Source organism: Bidens hawaiensis, unplaced genomic scaffold (assembly GCF_021521415.1).
Source record: "Bidens hawaiensis isolate Kalapana, Puna unplaced genomic scaffold, B.hawaiensis_p1.1 tig00001032_1, whole genome shotgun sequence".
Lineage (NCBI taxonomy): Eukaryota > Viridiplantae > Streptophyta > Magnoliopsida > Asterales > Asteraceae > Bidens > Bidens hawaiensis.
In genome coordinates, this window is record NW_027491060.1 from 4,641,378 (window position 1) to 4,661,581 (window position 20,204).

Below are 20,204 nucleotides of genomic sequence, written 5' to 3' on the forward strand. Positions count from 1 at the left end.
CAAGACGTAAAGGCGAAGGAGGAGGGGGGGAGGGGCGTCTACAAGTACTATGATGTGGGTATATATGGTAATTTAAAGAGAGAACATTGCCGCCACATGTTGTTTAACCACAAATTGGTGTTGGAGTTGAAAATTGTCCTAGTTTGATTTTTCAAGTCTTTCTTGTTTAACTTTGACAGACAATATTTTTGTTTGTGTTATATAATATTTGATGTAAAATATATAAATGGATTGGGTTTTAAATGTATTTTACATTGATATAATTTTCATCAAGTATTATATGACAGGAACAAAAATATTTACGGTCAATGTTGTAAAAGAAAGACTTGAAAAGTCAAAATAAGACACTTATAATGGGACAGAGGGAGTAGTTGTTTATGCGTCCTCAATCTATCATTCTATCATACCCTATAATTAGTCACCTTTTAATATATTAATATTAAAAAAACAATGGTTTTAGGGTATTTGAGAGTAGTACGTGGTGTCTTTGGTTTAAAGGGTTTCGGAATAGCTTAGAGCAGTGGCGGATCTAGGATTTTTGTTCACAGAGGTCGGAAATTTTGGGAATCGGTTGTCTATCGTTGAATATATATATATATATAGGTAAAGGATGGAATACGAAAATCGATTATCATACAATAAGTACGCGAGTGTCTGGAGCGTCCATCTTCAATAACCAAATTACGCGAGTCGGCCTCCTTCAACCTCTTCTCCCGTCGATTCCGTCCACCTTCACCATCGCCATTCAACGATTCCGTCCACCATCCACCTTCGCGACCACCATCTTCTTTCGACACAACCATCGATCGTTGCTCACATGTCAGTTGATTAAATTGCCCAATTGAAATTGAAATTATTGAACTAATTGATCAATTAAACTTTGAAATTGGTCTAATTAATCATTAATTTGAAGTTTCAATAAATCAATTTTGAGTTTTTGAATAAACCCAGTTGCAGACGTTTCATATTTTGTTCATATGGTCGAATCAATGATCAAATTAATAGTCGATTGATGATTGTTTGATGATTATGAGATTATATGAAGTGATTTCAGTGTTCAATTTCATGTTTACATGTGTTTAATTTCTTTTTTTTTGTTAGTTTTAGAAGTTCTGAACAGCCGGAACTTCTTAGAACTTCTAAACGGCCAGAACTTCTTAGAACTTCTAAACTTTTTATCAGAGCTTCTAAATTTTTTTGAACACCCAGAACTTCTTAGAACTTCTAAATTAAACAACCTGAACTTCTTAGAACGTATTAGAATGTTTAAAGATGTTCAATTGTTTTTGACACCCAGTGCTTCGTTGAATGTATTAGAACGTTTAAAGATGTTCTTTTTTGGTCAGAACATTTAAAGGTATTCAGTTATGTTTCAGAACGTTTAAATATAATATTTTGAACCCTAATCAGAGCTCGATTTAGTGCGTTATTTCTGCAATTCCATAATTGATTGATGAATCTAAATGCTTCTACACATCAATTCGATTGACTAAATCATCATTTTGGTGTTTATTTTGGTCAGAACGTTTAAACTTTGAGCAGAACGTTTAAACATGAACCCTAATAAGAGCTCAATTAAGTGTGTTAATCTGTATTTTCATAATCGATTGATGATTCTAAAGCCTCTTACACATCAATTCGATTGATTAAATCATCAATTTTTGATCAATTTGAAGATTTTTAATGTTCAGTGACGTTCTTTTCAATTTTGGGTTTTGACTTTTGAGATTTCATACTGTAAGCTGTGATTAGAATTTAGAAATTGGATTATATTGAGCGACAAGTTCCGAATTTGGATCAGAGTTGATTTGTAATCGACGAATTTTGATAACGAACTACTGTTGGGTTATTTACGAAATTGCCACCGCGCGTTTTTTAATCAAACGTTCTGGAATGTCGCGTACCTAATGTACGATAAGCCCTTATTGTACGTTAACCCACCCCTATATATATATATATATATATATATATATATATATATAAATGGTATCGGGTCGGGTCGGGTCACATAAAAAAAAAGATACAACAAAATGAGGTTATAAATATAAAAAAACTACGTCAATCACGAGACGCATTGAAACACACTGATTTACGTATGCGATAAAAATATGAATAAACTCTATATGTTTTTTATATAAACGCAACGAGAAAGCAAAAACTCTATATAATTTATATGTGTGTGTATATATAATACTTTTATGTAGAGTAAAATATATAAAATAATAAGAAAACAAAAAAATAAAAATTATGTGAATAAAAATCAGCTAATTCAATAAAAAGAAAAGCTAAAAAACGTGTACTTAACCCACAAGACTAAAAAGCAATTGTTTTAGTTAATCTATGCCCTATTATCATTGGAAAGAAAAAAATATTAAATTAGAAAAGACAAAGGGAAAAGGAAGTGTGCAAATAGTACACATCTATAATATCAATTAATATCAACAAGTTTTTTTACTCGCGCGGGCGTTTTTGGTTCGTCTTCCTGTAGTTTAAAGTTTATTCTAGCTGGCTTATGTGTCGAAACACTTTTGTATGTTTATATGAGGAACATAATGTTTTTTTGGTTCAGCTTCCTGTAGTCAACTCTAATAAGAGCATTTCTTCATGATCATTATCTAAAGAAGTGTTGGGAGGCCGTAAGTGTTTATGTTGTGTTCCCTTAACTGTTGTATGCAGGTATGCTCTGTGTAGAAAAATCACAGAAACATTATTAATATAACACTATAGAAAAAAGTAATTGCGTTGTTTTATAGAAAAATTAATATAACATTATAGAAAAAAGTTTTGTAGAAAAATCAAACATTCTAAATCACTTTATAGAAAAAAGATTTTATTAATATAACACCATACAACTTTTGTCACTATAACCACACACTAATTTAAAAAAAAAATATTGAAAATAATGAACACAAAGCATCTCATTTACGCACCATTATTTATAATTAATTGCGTTGTTTTGCATAACATCACAATATAATATACACTCAACTATGATTGTAGCAACCGGCTACAAAGGTTCTATATATATGGCAACAAACTTACCAAATTAGCAAGTCAACCTTGTCTTTCAGTCAAACTTTTTATAGTTCATTTATATAAAAAGTAGTTATTATTACTTAAAAACATAGAAACTAAAAAAAATGAAAAAAAAGACAAATATAACATTCTAAACTGCTAATATGGTAAAAAAGTTGTTCATATCCTATAGAGTATTATCACTCTTAGTTGCAGGAGTTGTAAACCTGAGACATACACTACAAACAAAATGCCATTTAGCGGCATACATTTTTAATGACATTTAGCTTTTGTACCACTAATTAAACTTTTAATGGCACTTTGTGTATGCCATTGTTGCTTATATCAAATTTTTAGTGACACTTAGTTTTAATGCCACTAATGTATGATTTTAGTGGCACTTTGTGTATGCCACTAAAAATCTAGTGTCACACGTTTTTAATGACATTTAGCTTTTGTGCCACTGATTTTGGTTTTTAATGGCACTTGTGTATGCCATATTTGCTTAGCACAAAATTTTAGTGACACTTAGTTTTAGTGCCACTAATTTTGATTTGTAGCATTTTATGTATGCCACTAAAACCTTATGGCACATGTTTTAATGACATTTAGCTTTTGTGCCACTAATTAAACGTTTAATGGCACTTTGCGTATGCCATTCTTGCTTATATCACATTTTTTGGGCACTTAATTTTTAATGCCACTAATGTATGATAGTGGCACTTTGTTTATGCCACTAAATCCAGTGTCCCACGTTTTTAATGACACTACTAGAAAATTGAGTAATTGCTACCAAAATTTGCTACCGAAAAAAACGGTAGCAATCCGATTTAGCAAATTTGCTACCGAAAAGCGTAGTTACTTGACACGGTAGCTAAGCGGTCGGAGTTTTTTGCGACCGGTGGCTAGGCGGTCGGAGTTTTTGCAACCAAAGACTAGACGATCGGACTTTTTGCAACGGTGACTAGGCAGTCGAAGTTTTTGCAACCGATTTTAAGCGGTCGGTAGTTTTTTGCAACCGGTGGCTAGGCGGTCGGTGTTTTTACAACCGAAGGCTAGACGGACTAGGCGGTCGGAGTTTTTGAACGGTGGTCGGAGTTTTTAAGCACACTTTACATACAGATTATCTGATTAAACTTGGTGCACATTAACCTATCAATCACAATCTACATATGCACGGAGCACTTAACCACACTTTGAACAATCGCCGGATCCCTCGCCATCTATCCATGCTCTCGATTCAACATTAGAGCCTCTTCATCTTCATATGTAATTATTCAAACCCTAATTTTCATCTGTACTCTTATTTCTTCCTACTTCTCATCATCGTTGCTCTATAAACCCTAATTTCGTTAATTATTTGATTTCGTACTTTATTTTGGTGAAATTGAAGCTTCATGTGAGTAATTCGTGTCTAGAACGTTCGTCGATTCAATTGATGAAGTGTTTACTGATTCTGTAACCCCTAATTTCGTTAATCATTAGATTTAGTGCTTTAATTTTATGAATATGGAGATTCGTGTGAGTATTTGTGTCTAGAACCACATTTCGTTAAGCTTTTGATACTGTAAACCCTAATTTTGATAATCGTTCGATTCAATTGTTTAACATGATGAAATTGAAGCTTTGTGTGAGTAATTCGTGCCTAGAACCTTTGTCAATTGAAATCATAAAGTGTTTAGTAGGTTTTGATTCAGTTTTAGTAATTAAGTTCTGGATCTCAATAATTATTTGATTTGGTGCTTTAATTTGGATGAAATTGAAGTTTTGTGTGAGTAACTCATGTTGAAATTAGGTCTCACATATATTAGTTTGTATGATTCTTTGTTATCTGTGTTATGCAATGTGTTACCTATTGAGATTCAGTGCATTAAATATAAGATTAACTAGCTTTTTTTAAAAAAAAATTAGGCCAAATATAGATATCTTCTTTTATATGATTCCTTGTTATCAGTGTTATGTGATGTGCTATCTTCAACTTGCACATCTTCATTTGTATGCTATTGATATGATATTAGAATAGATTTGTGTTTCAATTCTTCTCTTAAAACTGATTAGGTTTGATTTTTAGGAAGCACAGTTTGATTAGTATTGGCCTGTTAACAGAGGATCTTCTTCCCATTTCTTTTACATGCGGATGAAATGTTATAAGAAGTAGAAGATGTGGATAAGGATAATGAGATGTTCTTATGTTATGTACTAATGAGATGTTCATGTATTTAGAAGATATCTCAATGCTCACTGTACAAAGTAAATCTCATTAAAAAATTATTACTGTTACTTGATTTAATATATGCATACCACCTGTTCGATGAAATGCATGTGAGTATTTGAGGTGATTTTGGGATTTATGATCTCTGTTACTCAGGTTATTAAAATGAGTTTTGGTAATGTGATCATCTAACATGCTCTCTATATATTAAACCTATTAACTCAGATTTCTTCTACTTTTTTGATTAAAAAAGTTCACCTTTTAACTTTATGCAGCCGTATACGTTTCAAATATCCATCCTAATAATAATGACAAGGTTATTTTTCTAACTTAGCTTGAAGTTGCTTAATTATTCTTTTCAGTTTAAATATTTTTAGTCATGTTTTTGTTTGTGATATCATAGTCATCCATGGAAGCTTATATACTCGGTGTAATCAACTCCTCAACGATGGCATTATGAGGTAATTTAGTATCAGATTTTTTATGCTTCTATGTTTTAATAGTTTTTTTATATAATTCAAGAATCTGAAAATGAACCGGGATCACTATGTGTCAAGGATGACATCTCTGTGGAGCAAAACTGGTTCTTTCTCTTACTAATTTTTAGTTCTGTAATGGTCCGAGTTTTATAATTATTAGGTGTAAGGGAAAAATATTCATATAACGGGTCGAGTCTTAAGATTACTTTAAATCTATAAGATGTGACAGATGTAGTTGGGAGATGGCTATAACAGGTGTATGGTTAGATTGTCAAGTGATGATAGAGATCGTGTGGTTCTAGTTAAAAGTTTGATGAATAGTAAGAGGAAGAGATGTTCCTTTTTAATATATATATAATTTCTTTTTCCCAAAATCAACTTCAGAGCTGCCGCTGCAACTCCACATCGCCGGAGATCTTTCCGGCAATATTTTCTTCTCCTTTCTATCTTTTGTCCTTCTTTTCTCAGTGTTTCACAAGGGTCGGTGTCAAAATTTTACTAGGGTCGGCCATGATTTTTTCGTATATATAACACTAATATTTTCTTTATCACAGGGTACGACCGACCCCTGCGCTCAAGATAGAGGTGCACAAATCGGGTTCAAATGGAAAACCCGAACCGGTTCCAAACCGGTTTTTTTACACCGGGTTGTAAAATGGCACCGGTTCCAATCAAGAATCGGTTCGGTTCCCGACCCGAACCGATGCCCAGATATGCGAACTTTTAAGAACCGGGTAGGGTATGAACCGGAACCGGTTTTTACGTAAAAACCGGTTCCACCGGTTTTTTTTTAAATTTAAAAATTAGAGCCGTTAGTAACCGGTTCCAACGGCTATATAGCCGTTTTTGACCGTTGGAACCGGTTTTTTAACTATAAATAGGTTATTTTCTTACTATGAATAGCAAGGTTTGTTTGTTTACTTGTTAAACCACTTCCAAAACTATAAAACACACTCCAAACCACAATTAACCTTAAACCGACAACAAATGGCAACCAATGATGACGTTGTTATGGTGATCGAAACAACAAGATGCCCCGATGTTTGGGTTCATTACGATTTGTGTCTCATGAACCGGTTCCAACGGCTAATTGGTGTCTAAAAAACCGGTTCCAACGGCTATATTACCGTTGGAACCGGTTCCAACGGCTAGTTTGACTTTTGTTTGACCCTTCAAAAAAAACCCGTCGGAACCGGTTTTTCCGGGTACGAACCGAACCGGTTCCAATTAAGAACCGGGTAGGAACCGGGTTGGAACTGGTACTGACATACAAATAGGAGAACCGGGTACGATTTTCGGGTACAAAAATACCCAAACCGGGTATTGTTCCAACCGGGTTGGAACTGGAACCGGTTCGGTTCCACCGGTTAGGTTCCGGAACCGGTTTTTTTGTGCACGTCTAGCTCAAGACGTAGGTCCGCCCCTGGTTTAGAGTGTAAATGACATGACAATGTACTATTAGTAAGACTTTTAGTAGTTGACAAGAGCAACCCTCCCTCACTAAATTGATATCAGTAGCTCGTATTAAAAGGTTGTAACTTAATTGTCATTATTTTGAGAAACTAACTTGAAGATCTTATCGTATGAAATGTGTGTTAAATGAGATATGCATTTTACGTAAACTCGATTTGTAAATTAATTAATTAGGTATAGATAACAACGTTGGCTAAAGAGAATGAATATAACATATCATATTATCAATTCAGTTAATTAATGACTTAATGTGAGTGATCAGTTGTCGTCTTATTAACAGTAGGTATCCATTGGTCCCAATAACCCTGTTTGGTTCGTACTAGCATAATATAGGTGGTAAAAATACTCTATCCCCTTATCCTGTTACTTTTGACACACCAAGCCTTTCTACTTGTCACATAGTAATTATTTCATTTCAGAAGTTTGACTTGACGCTTGAGGACACTACAAAAATATAGGAGGGGACCCATATCATACATGCTAAATATAAATCATATAAAAGTTGGCTTTATGTTATGTTATAAGAAATTTGGTTCTTTAATTGGAGTTTACCAAACGCACTTAAATATAGATTGTGACATTGAGTTCAAATAACTAAATTATGGTTGGAGCGACTCGATTTAATAAGTTATTTGGCAAATGATTTCAAAGCATATTTTCAAACTGTTAGTTTATATAAAACCAATTATCAAATACATTGAAATTCCTAATTAAGATGATGACTTCAATCTCTATATGACTGAATTTGAGTTTTGCTATTAAGGTTTAATCCTCGGGTTTTAAAACAGTGTAACTTGATCAAAATCAAATATATAACTAGTTTAAACAATATATAGTTCTTGGTAATTTTGGCCCAAAATCAAATAAGCACAAGATCACAAACAATGTTTGATCAAAATCAGACCACGCAATTACAAAAACCCATGGGCCTGGAAAATAGCAGAAAATAAATATTAATAAATTAGACGGGTGTCCGCGCGATGCAGTGGGTATACAGACATTGGTAATTACATTATGGATTTATGGGGTGTTCGTCGTTTCGTTTGTAACTGTGAAACCATTTATTGGTATATGTAGATTCGTAGTTCTTATTTTAAACTTATTTTAATATCGAAGCACAAACGAAACGGAACCTAATCATTGTTAATGGATTTTGTTGGGTAATTTTCAACGGTTTAGTTTCAGTTTTTGGCGACCAAAAGCCGTTAATAATGGCTTGGCTCATGGTTTAATTTAAGACCATTAAAACCGGACAAAAAAGTTATAACCGTTTAAAAATCGTTGGGGTATTTGGGTTAAAAATGAAATTATGACTATTTCTTAAATTTTCAAAATATGATTAAAGTAAAAGGGACATTCTTGTAACTATTTTGGAGAATAATGAAACACATGTGAGATTTAATGTTAAAATGACCAATTTGCCCTCATTTTAAGTTGTACCATGTGCTTGAAAGTTTGTAAATCTCTTAAAATTCACCGTCTTAATTTGTTCATCTTTCCCTCGTTATTAATAGTATAGATATTATTAATGTTATGTTAAATTTGTGTCTTGGTGTTCTTTTGTGGCTTTTATTAAGAGTATATCCAACTGTTTTCCACAACAAACATCTGTTGCTAAAATAAATATTAAAAAACCATTGTAATTGAAGTTGCAGATTTGAGCAGTAATGCAAGAAGATGGCCCCTCTAGGTCAGATCTATCTTAGTGGTGGTGCAACGTGGTTTTCTATCATCTTGGTCGGAACGGTCAATTATTTGTCTTTGCGCCATATTTCTTTAACGAGCTTGCTCCACGTAAACTCTCTATCTTTTAAAAAAAAATTATAAACACATCCCAAAAGCATAATAATTGTATTAAAAACCAGACTCACAGAAATTGATGGGTAAATTGTGAATGCTCTCACACCTTGCCAAATAATAGCAACTACATAGCAAGATGTGAAGAGATGATATGCGGTCTCCGTCGCGTCACCACATAGAGGACACATATGAAGGGAGTCCAATTGGACGTTTCTAACACGTAGTGCAACCAAAGTGGGAATACGGTCCATCTCCACCCGCTAACCAAAGATGTTGCCCTTGCTTGGTACCACTTACACCAATTAAAAGCATACGTGTCTCCGGATCCATTCAACTTGGCCTGAATATGTTTTACGGAATTTACCAAGGACAACTTCGAGCTATCCCATTCCCGAACCCACTTATTTTCTGAATGGAGCTTTGAACATGATTAAGAATGGCAACGCATTGCTGCCACTCGCTTAGTTCAACACTCGATTAGGGGCGTCTCTTCCATCTCCATTTCCATATGAGATTTTGGTTTTGTAGAGAGTACACTCCTATATATGGCATTAATTCCTTTTTTTTCAGCCGAAAAAGATTGGGAAATAATGATCTTAGCAGCTCATTCGAGACACATGGATCAAGCCAAAACTAACCTTATGTAATTGGAAAATAAAATGGCATCCAATTTCATACTTAAAACTAACCTTGTGATGTTGTTCCAAGCCCATGTAAGAGACCTTTTAAGAGGTACCACGGACCAAGAGAGTCTGGAGTTATGAAAACCGATACCACCTGTCGGCTGCCACCAAAGACTTTGCTCGTTGGATTTAAACCGTCAAGGTCATTTAGCAAGTAATGCCTTGTTTACATCAACGTGCTAGGGGAGATAAGTCGAACCCCCCACCCCGGTTTCTCCTTTTTACATCCACGTGAACTCCCAATAGTTCCAACTTCTAGCCTTCAAATATTTCATGGGCTCTATGATCTCTTTTAATTTCAGCCCAACTGATATAATTCAATTAGCTTAAATATGTGCATTCAGTACTTTAATTTTAGTTGTCTATAAAGTTAGTCTTGTTTGTTTGTGCTCCAAGTTTAGACTTCTCACTTATGTTTATTCTTGTTTGGTATGCGAATCTCCCAATCAGTTGTTTACTATAGATTTGGTCTTTTGACTTTATTGAGCCTGTAAAGTAAATTACTAAATTGGCAAACCATCTTAACCGAATAATGATAACTATATAAAGATGTATCCTATAAGGATATCAGGACATGTTTAGTATGCTAATTATGTCGAAGAAAAATGCACGCTTGTCTTGTCCCGTTCAAAGGCTGAGTTAAGTATGCTTCATTTACAAACTGAACTAGCTCGGCTCGACATGTTTACAAACTGCACCCCAACCCATTCGTGGCAGATGTGACTCACTGCGGGTATGCTCCAATCAAAATGTCCGTCATGATTCAGAAAGTGCCAATTGCTGAGAAATTGTGTTTTTGTTTCCTATAGATTATAACAAAAGGTATAAAAGACCAGAATGAATAAATACATTTTAAACCTTTTCTCTAACACAACAAAACAAGCATAACCATACAACCAACCTCATTGTTTCATTGTTCATAAAGCACATTTGTCACTTGTTGTATACAAGTACTATCATACATACATATTTAAAATCTTTAACACTTCCTTTCTTTATGCAAATTTCTGCATTAGAGGAGTGGGTACATTCATGATTCACTCTCAACCCAAACTAGTGAACTACTAACAACTATAAAATCAAAAGGTTTTGTTTCCAACAATTTCTATACATAAATCAACAAATAAACAAATGTCAAAACAATTAACTTTGGGCTTGTTCCGAGCCCGGGCTAAAAGGATTAAACCTTCTACTACTGCTCAAAATTCTCCTTAATGATCTCATAATTGGAGTTCTTGCATCTTCGTCCTCGCTCCCCTGCCCCGGCCTCGGTATATCAATTACTAAATCCGGCTTCAATCTATCCTTATTGCTCGATGACGACGATGCTGATGATGAAACTGAAGTTGGTTCAAACGGCAAAACCGGAGCTTGATGGTTATTATTAGCTTCCACCAATTGCGAAGTCAACGTGCTTACTTCCATCTCATCCCCCCAAAACAAAACATTCGTCGGGAAATCCCCACTGATTCTCGACGGTTCTTCTGCCGCGTGATTTGAATCAAGCAAGCTCTCAACCGAAACTTCGGTTTGCTCAGAAACCGAGTTTCTACAAATCGGACAAGTTGAATGGGAATGAAACCACATGTCTATACACTCCACATGAAACGCGTGATTACACTTAGGCAAAACCCGAGTTTTTTCCCCTTGTTCTAGCTCGGTTAAACAAACCGAGCATTCAAGCCCGTCTTTGAAGTCTTTCGAATTGAATTGAATAACGGGTAACGTTTTAAGAAACGCGGCATCTAGGCGAATTGACGAATTCAAAACGGTTGACACTTTTTTATTTATTATTTTGTTTATAAATGAATATTCCGTAGAAATTAAGGAAAAAGAAAGGAAGGGGCATTTTTGATTGCTTCTTAACGTGTAATGGTTTTTTCTTATTATTATTGTTGTTGATTATCAAGTCATTAGAAAGTAAAAGCGGTAAGATTAAGGTAATATAATATAATATATTAATATTCATTACTTATGGAAATTAGAATATTGGTGAGTTAGGCGTGAGTTACGAACCGTTGGCCTAACTTCCTAAGACGTGGGTGGTGTGAGTTTGGGTTTCTTGTTAGCAAAATATGCAGTTCATTTGACTTCTAGAACTTTCATTTCGACACGTATCCATATGTTTTGCCAAATTTTCTTATTTCACAGCTTGTTTCATTATATTTATATCTATACTATAATATAGTAAAGAGGGGCAAATTAAGACACTACTTTTTAAGAGATTTACAAATAATGTTGCATATGGTACAACCTTATAGGGGGACAAAATAGTCATTCTCAAGTTAAAACAAAACTCAACCGTTTATTTAATATATAGTTACAATATTCACTCCTTAATTATAATTAAATTTAAAGAATAATTACAACAATAACTCTTAATCTTTTAATTAAATCTTATTTTAATTTTCACTTTTAACCCAAATATCCCCATGATTTTTAAACGTTAATAACTTTTTCATACGTTAATATTTTTTTAAAAACATTATACCATAAAAACGAGCGTATTTTTATCTTTAATTTGAGTATGATACTGTCATAGTTTTTTTCAGTTAAAGAAAATACATTTTATGTATGTGTGTTTCGGCCTAGTTTTGATAATTTTAAATTAAATCGTGAGCCAAACCTTTTGTAACAGTTTTTTTTGTCGTCGAAAACCAAGACAAAACCTTTGAAAGTTGAAAATAACTGGCCAAAAGAAAAGAAAAAAATCAACCGTCAAATCAAAAGATGAACGGTTTTACGGTTTCAAACCGAACAATAAACACCCATAAACTTATTACGTAGTCTGCGTTTCCCGCTGTATGGCGCGGGCACCCGTCTAGTTTGTATGAATAGACGCAAGTGTTTTCAATTAATATTAATTGTGTTGAGTGTTGCTTCCTGCAGCCTATGGAAAATAAAAATGACATGAAATTAATGACTTTGGATATTTTATTGTATAACTTGTATAAACATATCATGTTTGGGGGATTGGGTTATATATATATTAAATAGTCGGCTTATCAACACAAAGTTCTAATAAAAACGAACATATATAATTTATAAGGTCAAGTAATTAGCCCGTTCACAATCAAAGTAACATGATTACAACTTGTCAGCTAGTTTACTACAGTCCGTTTAGGAAAAAAAAAGTTAAACGAGTCATGTTTAAATTCATATTAATATATTTCACAAAAATAAATATATGGACTCTCCTTGGATTAATGAAATTCAATCTGATACAGTTTTGACCTCTCTAGTTGACGGTGACATCATCAATGACCAGGTGAGAAAGCGTTCACTTTTTGTGAATGTTTTAAGATATTTTCAGAAACTTCCAACTGAAAAATACAACGCAGTTTCTTTTCAAATTATATGAAAGATAACGAGATTGATTTGTCTGCCGAAGAGAAAATATAGTGAGCCACCAAAATACAAAATCGATATCCTATATAGGCCAAGGCTTACTTTTGGTGGGCCTTTTATAAAAAAGGAGATGATATAGAATGTCAAATGTCAAGCAAGTTATTCATAAAAAACTAAAATAAAATTATTTATTAAAAAAACAAAAAGCTGAAAATTGTTTCGTTTGAAAACGGTATAAGGAGGTAAAAATAAGGAAACCCAAACACCCATAAGATGCTAAAATATGTGTATTGTTTTGCCTTGTTTATGTAAATGAGTTGATACTAAGGGCTATACTATAAGATGTACTTGGATCGGGAAATGGGCACCGGGACAGTCCGGTTCAATGGGTTTCGACCTTCTCTATTAGGACAGTTGGATCGGCTTTTAGCAAATTTTATAAAGTTTTCTGTCGTAAGTTGTAAGATTGTCCTGTATAATGTATTGAAAATGTCTAACTTTTCTAAGAAGATGCTAGTGTATTATCTTAGGATATTTGGAATGAAGGGGATTGGTTTGCATTGCACTGAGTTTATCTACAACTTCCGTTTGAATCTCTTATTAATATTTTTTTTGATTATCTTTTATCTTTGTTTTGGTTGTTAGGCTTTATCTTTTGGGATTTTAAAGCTCTATAAATATGTTGGTTTGTGTTTGGAACAACTGATGAATATTTTAAGAAATGAGAACATATATTAAGTATTTTCTTTGCCAAACTCTTGAGTTTGCAAGCTATTTTGGATAGACTAAGATCAAACCATTTGATTATGCTAGATGGGTTCCAGCGTGATGCAGCGGGTTTGAACTTGTTAATCACGTAACAAATATAAGTGTTTATAGTTCGGTTAAAACCTTGAAATCGTTTAAACCGGTCATTGGTTTGACTTCTTTTTTCTTTTTCTTTTTTTACATTCAGTTTGTTGGTCGATTTCAAAATTTTCAAAACGTAGTGAACAGTTGGTTCGCGGTTTATATTGGCAATCGGCCATATGAAACCATACCAAACTGTAAATGTTGAATGCATTTTAATGTTTTTTATTATTAATTATTAGATATGTTTTGTAATATATATTACATATAGTTAAAATTTAATTGAACATAATCTGTTTATTACAAATAACTTGGTTATACAACTTCAAACTAACCTAATTGCAGTATGATTCATTTTGTGATCTTTGTTGTTATTATTTCACGTCATAGATCTTCCATTAATATTTACTATTTATGTGGCTAAAATTATCGTTATTTATGATCCTCTCAAGTATCATATTATGTTGGTGTTTAGTTAAAATTGATGGTACATTTAAATTAATAATTATTTTAAACTAAATTTATTATTAAAATTTAAACTGTGAAACCAAACTGGAACCAGACCGTTAGTAACGATTCGGTTTCAACTTTCAATGGTTGAGTTTGGTTTTTGATGACAAAAAAATCAGTATTAACAGTTGGACTCACAAGTTTAACTTAAACCATCAAATCCGACACTGAACATCCCTACGTAACATATTAATTTATTTAAAATCAAAAAAATTATAACAAAATCATATCCAAATTAAAGAGAATATATTGCTCGTTTTGATGGTGTAATTTTTTTTATAAAAATATTAACGTTTGAAAAGGCTATAGTCGTTTAAAAAGCATGGGTGGGAAGTTAGTTTACAACTTAAATTAAAAACATAATATGGTTAAAGATGAGGGATCAAACTTGTAAGTTGAATAGATTGCGTTTAAAAGACAAGTTTACCCTTACTAACACATGTACCTAATGTTTTAAGGGTGTGTTTGGGATTCCTTGTTTAAGTCCAAAAGAACTTTATGTGAAAAGGAATTATAAACTTATGACTTTTTGAAAAGGAGTTTGTATAAAAGTGTTTGGATTAACTTATGTTAATAAGTTGTTTTTTAAGGAGTGTTTGGGAATATTATACCCTTTAAGTTAATAAGTTAGAAAATCATAAATTTTCAAAACCCTCTTATTTTGTCTTGGTCATAAGTTAAAAACCATAGGTCCTTATGGTTTGCCAAACACCTTTTACACATTATTAACTTTTCAAAAATTTTATAAGTTATAAGTTGGTGGAAAAAAGGAATCCCTAACGTGTTGTAAATTACTTAAAAATGAGTGTCTTAATTTGCCTTTTTTTGGTGTATTATATATAGTATAGATATGGTTGTCCACATCGCTCGCCGCTCGTTTAGTGCTCGCTCGAAAATCGCTCAAAAATGCTCGTTCGATTTCGGCTCAGTTTGGAAATGAGCCGTTCGGCTCGGCCAGGTTTGAAAACAAAACAATAAAGCACATGCAAAGCCTCGCTCCGTTCGGTTCAGTTCGTTTTTGCTTGAATTATTTTTTATTTATTATTTATATAAATATAATTTATATATATATATATATATATATAAATTAAGTTTTTTTAAAGTTTTTTTAAATTTCTCTATTTTGTGTTGACTTTAAAGTTAATTTTAAACTCTAGCCGACCTTTTAATATATGTTTTCTTGTTAACTTTGAGTTTTAAACATTTTAGGTTAAAAGTCTAGACATTTTGAGTTGAAAATCTTGAATTAATGATATTTTTTACTTTTAGAAATTTAAAATTAAAAACTTTGTACGAAACCAAGCAAAACCAAGCCGCTCGGTTTCAAACCAAACCAAGTTCAAGCATAAAAATATCGATCGTTTCTTATAATTCAATCCGCTCGGTTCGGCTCGCTTTCAAACCAAACCAAGTATCAGCAAGTCTGCGTTCGGCTCGGTTCGTGAACAGCCTTACAGCCCTAATTGCATACAATCAGAAAATAATATATTTTCTTTTATTACTATAAATACAAGTAACATATTAATATATCTATCAGTATTAAATTTTAGTTTAATACAGTATTGTAACATCCTAAATATTCTAATAATAAATAAAGAAAGTTGCTTTAAATTGTCGTGCGTTTAATAATATTAACTAACGTCTAATATGGAAAAGATCATGGACTTGGATTTAATTAAGATGGGTTAAGGATAATGGGCCTTAGGTCCATGGGCCTTGGGGAATATAAATATCCTCCTAAACCACCATAAAACCCTAAACCTCATTTCATTCCATCTTAATCTCTACACACTCCAAACACACACACCATACGCGGCCGAGCGAGAGAGAGGTGAAATCCGAGCAAGAAAACGTGGTTCAAGATTTATATAAGATCCAAAGTTCATAAGCTAGCTAATCGAGACAAAAACAAAAACATAAAGGTATGATTTCGATCTTAAAGTTCATGTTTTAATAGACGGTTAGCCATGAAACTTGAAACTATAATAGATCGGGTCTAAACGAAACGTAAAGTAACGAACTTGATGCTAGGACGAATCCAATGAACCCATAAACATATACGGTTCGTATAGGATAAACCGTAAATCTTGTATTAAGCGTTTTTGAACTTAAAGGTCCAAACTTTACGTGTTTTCGGGTCAAAGCTTATCCAAAAACGACCATAGGAATGATCGCGGGTTAGTCAAATACCATACCCATGGATTTCTCGGTAAAACGATGATGATTTTGGGGATTTAGGATGAACAGTGGCGGCTGCTGCACAACTTTACCTGCAAGCGAACTTCGCCTGCAAGCAAGTTCGCCTAACTAATTAACTTCGCCTGAGTTAAGTTCGCTCAATGCTAACTTCGCCTGAGTTAAGTTCGCTCAATGCTAACTTCGCCTGAGTTAAGTTCGCTGAATGCTTAACTTCGCCTAATGTTAAGTTCGCTTATTGTTAAGTTCGCTTAATGATAAGTTCGATGGAGTTAGCAAATTAGAAAATAAATTAAAAACCTAATGAAAAATGTGCTAAGACAGTTAATGTAAATAAAATTTTTCCAAGCTGATCTGGCAGCTCGACCCCAGCCAGGGGCTCTGCCCCTTGGACTTTGCTAGAGGCTGCCGCCCCTAGACCCCGCTGCCAGGGGCGCTGCCCCCGGACCCCTGTTCGTTGTGGGTTATATAAAGATAGAAATACAACATGAGTAGTAGTAGTTAATTGATACATGTAAATATTATATAGTTAGCCGTGCACAGCTCAAGAAGGGAATAACGATTAACGGAGAGCGTAACAGGATTCATGTGAGTTTCTAGCCCCACTTCCTTGTTATGTTTTCGGGGTTATGTGCATACTCGATGTGATAATACACTTATCTTAAGTGATAAGTGTATGCCTTGTATGATTTATGTATGATGATTGCTTGACGGTGCGTGAACGATCTTCGGATATTGCATGAACCGTCAGGTGGTAGTTAAGATATGATTGATAAGTATGATGAGAGATATGATGTATGTATGAATATATGATGTATGCATAATGTATGTATGTTATGATGATGGTACGTGAACGCTCTTCGGAGATTGCACGTATTGTCAAGGAAAGTATGTATGAACAGGTATGGTACAGTTACACGAAACAAAGGGACCAGACCCTAATAATATCTGTGATGTTAGGGACCAGACCCTTAGAATATCTGTGATGTTAGGGACCAGACCCTTACAATATCTGTGATGTTAGGGACCAGACCCTTATAATATCTGTGAGGTTATAGGGCGAAAGGCTCTTTAAAACGTATGATTATGTATGTAAAGAAAGTATGAAGGTAAGAATGAAAGTATATACACTTATGTGTGTATGAAAGAAAGTTAAGAGGTTAAGTATGAAATGTAAGAAGGTATTGTATGATTATGTGATTAACTAGAACTCACTCAGCGTAGCTGACTTTTAGTATGCACGCAGGTGAGTAGAATGAGACAGGTAGCTTGAAGAGGACACATGACAGAGTTGGACGAAGCTGGCATCTGAAGATTTTGCTATGATGTTTTATTTTAAAAGACTATGTTTTGTTTTTAAATGACTATGAATGCCCAATAAGACAAGAATTATGGTTATGGAATGTAATGGTTTGAATGTTTTTAATGTTCCGCGAATGTTTTAATTAACTCTGATATTTAGAACTGCGTTTATGAGTAAATCCAACACGAAAGTAGGGCTACTGGTAACGAGGCCTTACAAGTATTAAGTTTTATAAAATATTTAATATCCCTATTTTTAAATAGTCTACAAAACGTGGTCATCCTTATGCAGCTGCAGCCCCAAATGGCATGAAAATATAAAGGTCGGCCGTAAATCTCTACTAACAAAACACATTTTTGTTGTCAACAGATACATAAAACCAACGACCAACCGTGTATCGCTATTCTTAAAACAAAAATTGACCAGAAAAATAAGAAATAATTTTATTTTTATTGAACGGCAAAAGATAAGAAATAGAAAAATGGTTTCAATCAATCTTATAACAAGTTGGATTTTTCTTTTTTTACGATTCTTAGCCTGCAACCACGAATCTTGTAACATTCGACAGTTCATATTTATAAATTAATAATTTCTGATTCATTCACAAGTAAATCACAACATTGTTTTCTTTTTTACCAGGGTGATCGAGCCCGCCTCAAACACCACCAAAGCATTTTGGGCGCTTTTAAAAGCATTTTGCCTGGGTGGACCAGCCTCGAACGCCACCAAAGCATGTAAGTGAAAGGAGAGCTTAACGATTAAGCATGTTTGGATGGGAGTGGCTCCAAAATGGATAACTGCTAGATAAGTCTTCTTGTACGAGAGTGCTGATATTATAGTTATTATTGGTGATAAAAAGGAAAAAAAAAAAACAATGTAGGATATCAGGATGGTGATTTTATACAATTTGTATTTATGCCTGTTATATTGCATGGGGTCAGTGTGTAAAAGAAAACCCACTGAAATCATTCTTATTTATTTTCTAACGTTAATGATTTAATATGTTGGGTTTGCGGAGGCTGGGCCTAGTTGGGTCCAAAAAGACGTACTTTTGGGTTAATGAAGACTAAACACATGAGAGATTTGGACTAGAGGTGTACAAATCGGTTAACTAGTTAACCATTAACCGGTTAATATGCTATCCGGTTTTCTTTTGCGGGAATTAATCGGTTAGACCGGTTTTTCGGGTCGGGTAATAACCGGTTTTGATAGGTTAGAGAAATGGTTTTGATCGGTTAGACCGGACAGGTTGACCGGTTAATAACCGGAAAAAAACCCGATTTTTAATAAAACTAGTCAGGTGCCCGCGCTATGCAGCGGAGTATGTGCGCAACCCCGAGGACGGTGCGTTCGTAATTCGAAATTGGACGCGTAACACGTGCAAAGCCAGTACGTGTGTAACTGACAATTGAACACGCATAACCGGCACCTGAATGCATGTTACATGCATTAAACATGCTTAACCGACATCATGTGTGAACTCACGTTGATTACTTGTGCGTTACGTGGTATTGGACACGTGTTTATCGGGCATGGTACGTGTAAACAATATCATCACGGAACTGATGCCTAAAATGTACAACAATTTCAAATAAATCGATTTTCAAACCAACCCGATTTGACCCGAAACCCATCTAGACTGGACACCGTTTTAACTCAAAACTCGTTTCGACCCGATACCCTTTTGACATGACCCCTTTCGACCTGAACCCATCCTGACCCGAACCAAATTAACCAGCTTTTGTATTGACATGTTCCGACTCTAATTCATTTTGACCCATGATTCGAACCGCCCGACCTGACCCATTGTCGTTACAAACCGGTAATCACGTAAATGTTAATTTTTTTGAATTAATAAACTCTAACAATATCATACTCAAATTAAAGAGAATAAAATGTTCGTTTTTTATAGAATAATTTTCTTAAAAAAAAATAAAGTGTGAAAAAGTTATGAACGTTTAAAAGCCGTGGGGGTAGTTTGTTTTAAATAATGGGTGGATGTGTAACTATTCTATAAATTAACAAAATTTTATTAAAGTTAGAGGACTAAAACTAAAACTATTAGGTAAGAAACTAAAGTAACCGTACATGTTGTGCTATAAAGACAACATTACCCTTAAAATTTCTTAAATCTATGCATAACATGTTGTACAATAAGCAACAAGTTAGGTACCTCTTAAAATTTAAGAGGTCCCTAACTCATGCTTTATATATAGTAGAGATAATCAATAAAAAAACGGTTAACCGGTTTTGAAATCAATAATATAACCCGGTTACTAACCGGTGGTTAGGATCAGTTAGTAACCGGTTAGGATTGGACCGGTTAGTAACCGGTT

General features: G+C 33.9%; 1 protein-coding gene and 1 long non-coding RNA gene across 2 annotated transcripts; one reads left to right on the top strand and one right to left on the bottom strand.

The window, feature by feature from the left end:
• Positions 1–4,145: 4,145 nt before the first annotated feature.
• LOC143554038 (uncharacterized) lies at positions 4,146–5,934 on the top strand. The gene is made up of 3 exons (XR_013138928.1): positions 4,146–4,725; positions 4,897–5,688; positions 5,750–5,934. It is a non-coding gene; the product is annotated as an uncharacterized LOC143554038 (long non-coding RNA).
• A 4,697-nt stretch (positions 5,935–10,631) lies between these two features.
• On the bottom strand, positions 10,632–19,649 carry LOC143552578 (RING-H2 finger protein ATL3-like). The gene is made up of 2 exons (XM_077042761.1): positions 19,604–19,649; positions 10,632–11,407 (listed from the first exon to the last, which is right to left on the bottom strand). Exons 1-2 carry the CDS (start codon positions 19,647–19,649, stop codon positions 10,806–10,808), a joined length of 648 nt encoding a protein of 215 aa, XP_076898876.1. The 3' UTR covers positions 10,632–10,805.
• Positions 19,650–20,204: the final 555 nt, after the last annotated feature.

Bases quoted from the DNA above. Each gene is read 5' to 3' on its own strand.
- LOC143552578 (XM_077042761.1), bottom strand. From the start codon at position 19,649: ATGGGTCAAAATGAATTAGAGTCGGAACATGTCAATACAAAAGCTG. The intron at 11,408-19,603 runs GTTAATTTGGTT...CAATTCGCCTAG, and splicing joins ACATGTCAATACAAAAGCTG to ATGCCGCGTTTCTTAAAACG.